The sequence below is a fragment of the Myotis davidii genome, unplaced genomic scaffold (genome assembly GCF_000327345.1).
Source record: "Myotis davidii unplaced genomic scaffold, ASM32734v1 scaffold506, whole genome shotgun sequence".
Lineage (NCBI taxonomy): Eukaryota > Metazoa > Chordata > Mammalia > Chiroptera > Vespertilionidae > Myotis > Myotis davidii.
Window position 1 is genome coordinate 1,677,131 of NW_006297140.1, and position 3,464 is coordinate 1,680,594.

At 38.8% G+C, this 3,464-nt stretch overlaps 1 protein-coding gene across 1 annotated transcript; it reads left to right on the forward strand.

Annotated features, from left to right (window-relative positions):
• Positions 1–962: 962 nt before the first annotated feature.
• Positions 963–1,989, forward strand: LOC102757561 (pre-mRNA-splicing regulator WTAP-like). Its single transcript, XM_015569801.1, is given in 3 exon segments — positions 963–1,204; positions 1,206–1,423; positions 1,643–1,989. Coding segments are annotated over 3 exon segments (525 nt in total). The 5' UTR covers positions 963–967; the 3' UTR covers positions 1,713–1,989.
• Positions 1,990–3,464: the final 1,475 nt, after the last annotated feature.

A 3,464-nucleotide genomic window follows, 5' to 3' on the forward strand; every position in this document is an offset into this window, starting at 1 on the left:
AAGTGCATATCAGTTTTGGTGATATTTACATAAAAACAATTTCTTAGTTTCAAATCTTTCCCATGGAAAATTAAGACAAACATTAAATATCTGATTGTTTTGGTGACTTCACTAAGGGCTCCTAGACGAAATGATGACAGTTGTCATTACAGGTGGAAAGACTGAAGGCAACCCTGGGAAATGCTCTGCCCCAGGAAGCACCTCAAATTGGAATGTTATTGACAAAATTGGCTGGGATAACTACAAAGGTCGAAGAGAATGTGCTAGGGTTTTAGCAATATCTGCAAGAACCATTCAGGCCTGAATGAGATAATGTTAAGTTCTTGGGGGAAGGTTGAACCTAGTGTTAGATATTCAGCACTTACAAGAATCTCTCATTGGCAAGACTTATCATAAGCCAGTGTTGGTGATATTAGTACCTTGCAAACTCTCCATTGATAAAAGAAAGACTGAGCTTCTAAGTCAGATGACTGAGAAAAAGATATATTACTTATGATAATTTCTGTTGCAACTAAGAGAAAATTCAGTTTGGCCTGGATTAAATAGCAAAGTGATTTATTAGCTTAGTTACCTAAAAAGGCCATAGATAAAGAGAGCTTTAGGTCAGGCTTGACAGACCACCCAACTATGGGAGGAAATACCCAATTTCTTTCAGGCGCCAGCTCTCTCATAGTCATAAGTACTTCCCAAGGCTACATGCTGCTTCCTTATGCAAGCTCATAGGCAAAGGGCAGCCTTCTAGGTACCTCCCACAGAAACTCAGGAAAGCTCCCTTTCCAGGAAATTCCAGAAACCTCTCCTTACCTCTCATTGTTGTTAACCCTGTGCCTATCCCTGAACTAATCAATGTGACAAGTAACCAAGGCAGATAACATACCAAGTCATAGACTTTAAGTCTAAGGCTAGGAATTTTTTTTCTTCTAATGACAGTCCTTGATTTAATGCTCTTCACCATTAAGGATTCAAGATGACCAACGAGGACCCTCTTCCCAAAAAAGTCCGACTGAGTGAGACAGACTTCAAACTTATGGCACGAGATGAGTTAATTGTAAGATGGAAACAGTATGAAGCATATGTGCAAGCTTTGGAGGGCAGGTACACAGATCTAAACTCCAATGATGTAACTGGCTTACAGGAGTCAGAAGAAAAACTAAAGCAACAACAACAAGAGTCTGCACGAAGGGGAAACATCCTTGTAATGCGACTGACTAGCAACCAAAGAGCAAGAGGTGCAAGAGTGTACCACTCAAATCCAGTACCTCAGGCAAGTCCAGCAGCCCAGTGTCACCCAACTGAGATCAACAATGGTAGACCCCGCCATCAACTTGTTTTTCCTAAAAATGAAAGGTGAACTGGAGCAGACTACAGACAAACTGGAACAAGCCCAAAATGAACTGAGTGCCTGGAAGTTTACGCCTGACAGGTAAACAAATCATACTCCCCAGTCAGGACTTCCCTGACAGTCCCACTACGGGAAAGCTGTGGTGGGACAGCCAAGCACTCCTTTCCACAGCAGGACTCAGACTGTTTGAGCCAAAAAATCCACATTCTTATACTATCCAGCTTGTAATGGTTAATGTAAAACTTAACCAGATAAACCTTGTGTTTCAGCTTTTTCCTCTTCCCCCACCCCTTGCTTCAGAGGCCTGATGGCGTGGGACTATTCTGAAGAAGTGGCCACCTCCGAAAAATTCCCCTTCCAGGACACGTAGACACTTGAGAAACGTTTCTGTTTGAAAAAAATAGAGGGAGAAACAGAAGTCTTAAGTCTGTGGCACACTGTGTCTTCAGACAGTTTGGAGGAATGAAGACCTAGAGATTTAAAATCATGAATTGAACATGTAAAATTCCAGTAAAATGTAAAAATGGAATATGTATACCTTGAGTATAGTGACTTAGGGACACTGTATATCAGTTTTGCTTTTAAGACTGTGGACTTCATGATTGTTGTTGAACTTCTTGATCAAAACTTAAATGAGGTGAATTTTGTATTTCAAGGGTTTATTTGCTAAGAAACTATTTAATAGATATTAATAATATTTCCAAATCAATTTGTGATCGTAGGTCTTATTTACCTTCTTATATTTATAAAATTTTCTAATTCTTTATGATCAGTCTTTCTAATGTTTTATTTCAATCGTTTTCATATAGATATTTTTGAAAATAAAAAGATCTACAATTAAGTCAATATTGAAACCTGGGAACTCCTTAATAAAATCTTCTGATCATTAGTTGCTATTCAATGAATAGCGTAAGTGGACTGAACAAATTTTGCCACTAATGCCTGTCTCACATGACCAGCAGCCCACAGGGAGCCTGTGAGAGTGACCAGATGGTTTCTGCAAGAAGCTGATGTACCTTCTGGGACAAATGGATGGTACCCAAGGAAGCAAAAGGAGAGGAGAGGACCAGAGCTTGGTTCCCAGGCTGCTGGAGTTCAATTACTTTCTCCATCACTTTTCACATCATGACCCATTAGAGAATTTCTTCCTTATTAGGTAATTATTTGAACTGGTTAAAATAAAAAGCCATTTATGTAAGGCAAGTTTCTAAGGCATTACTTTAAGTTTCCTTCAAGTTTATCATGCTACTTTGCGTATGATTTGCAATAAATATTTGTTGACATCATGTGTTATGCAAAATATAAGACAACCAAAATAACATACAGTGATGTGACAGGTATAGGACAGCTGTATTCAACACTGTAATGTAATTATGCTCCCACATCACAGTAGTTACAAGTGTATTGTACAAAACTGGAGGCAAATTATCAACAATGATGATTTTACATTTAAATGTACACATAGCTTAATTTGTACCTCAGCTTATAATGTAGCAAAAAAAGAAGAAGAAAAGCACACACACAACTGTTTGAAGAGTGATTAAATTCCATCAAAATGTTGATTTTAAAAAGTGTAGGTTTTTTAATTGTATGTGCATAGACACAGCCCTACAGTGGAATTTCATGCTTGCTGGAAACTGGAATATGTTCTTACACTTCAGCTGTAATTTAATCCAATTTGTCAAAAGATTTTTCACCTGCTCTGAATAATTGAATATAACTAGCCAACATGAAGTTAACATTCGTAGCTTTTTGAGACATTAATCCAGCAAAGGATGTTTTTTTTATCATCGCACCCAGGGAAATGTATACATGAAGGGAGAAAATGCCCCATGCTTCCTGGTCTGAGCTGTTGGATTTTCTCCCTCTAGGACTTAAGCACAGCAATAAAAATCTACCTTTTATTGAGCCCTTACCATGGACCAGGTACTTTCCACACTTTGTCTCTTTTGGTCCTTTCCCCAATGATCCTTTGCAGGTGAAGAAACCACACCTCAGAAGGAGTAAGTGACCTGCCTAAGGTCACCCAGCTTACAAGTTGAAGAGCCAAGATTTAATCCCTAACCCGTTTTACTCCAAAGCCCTCACTCCTGACAATTGCTCTCTGGCTTCAACTCACATG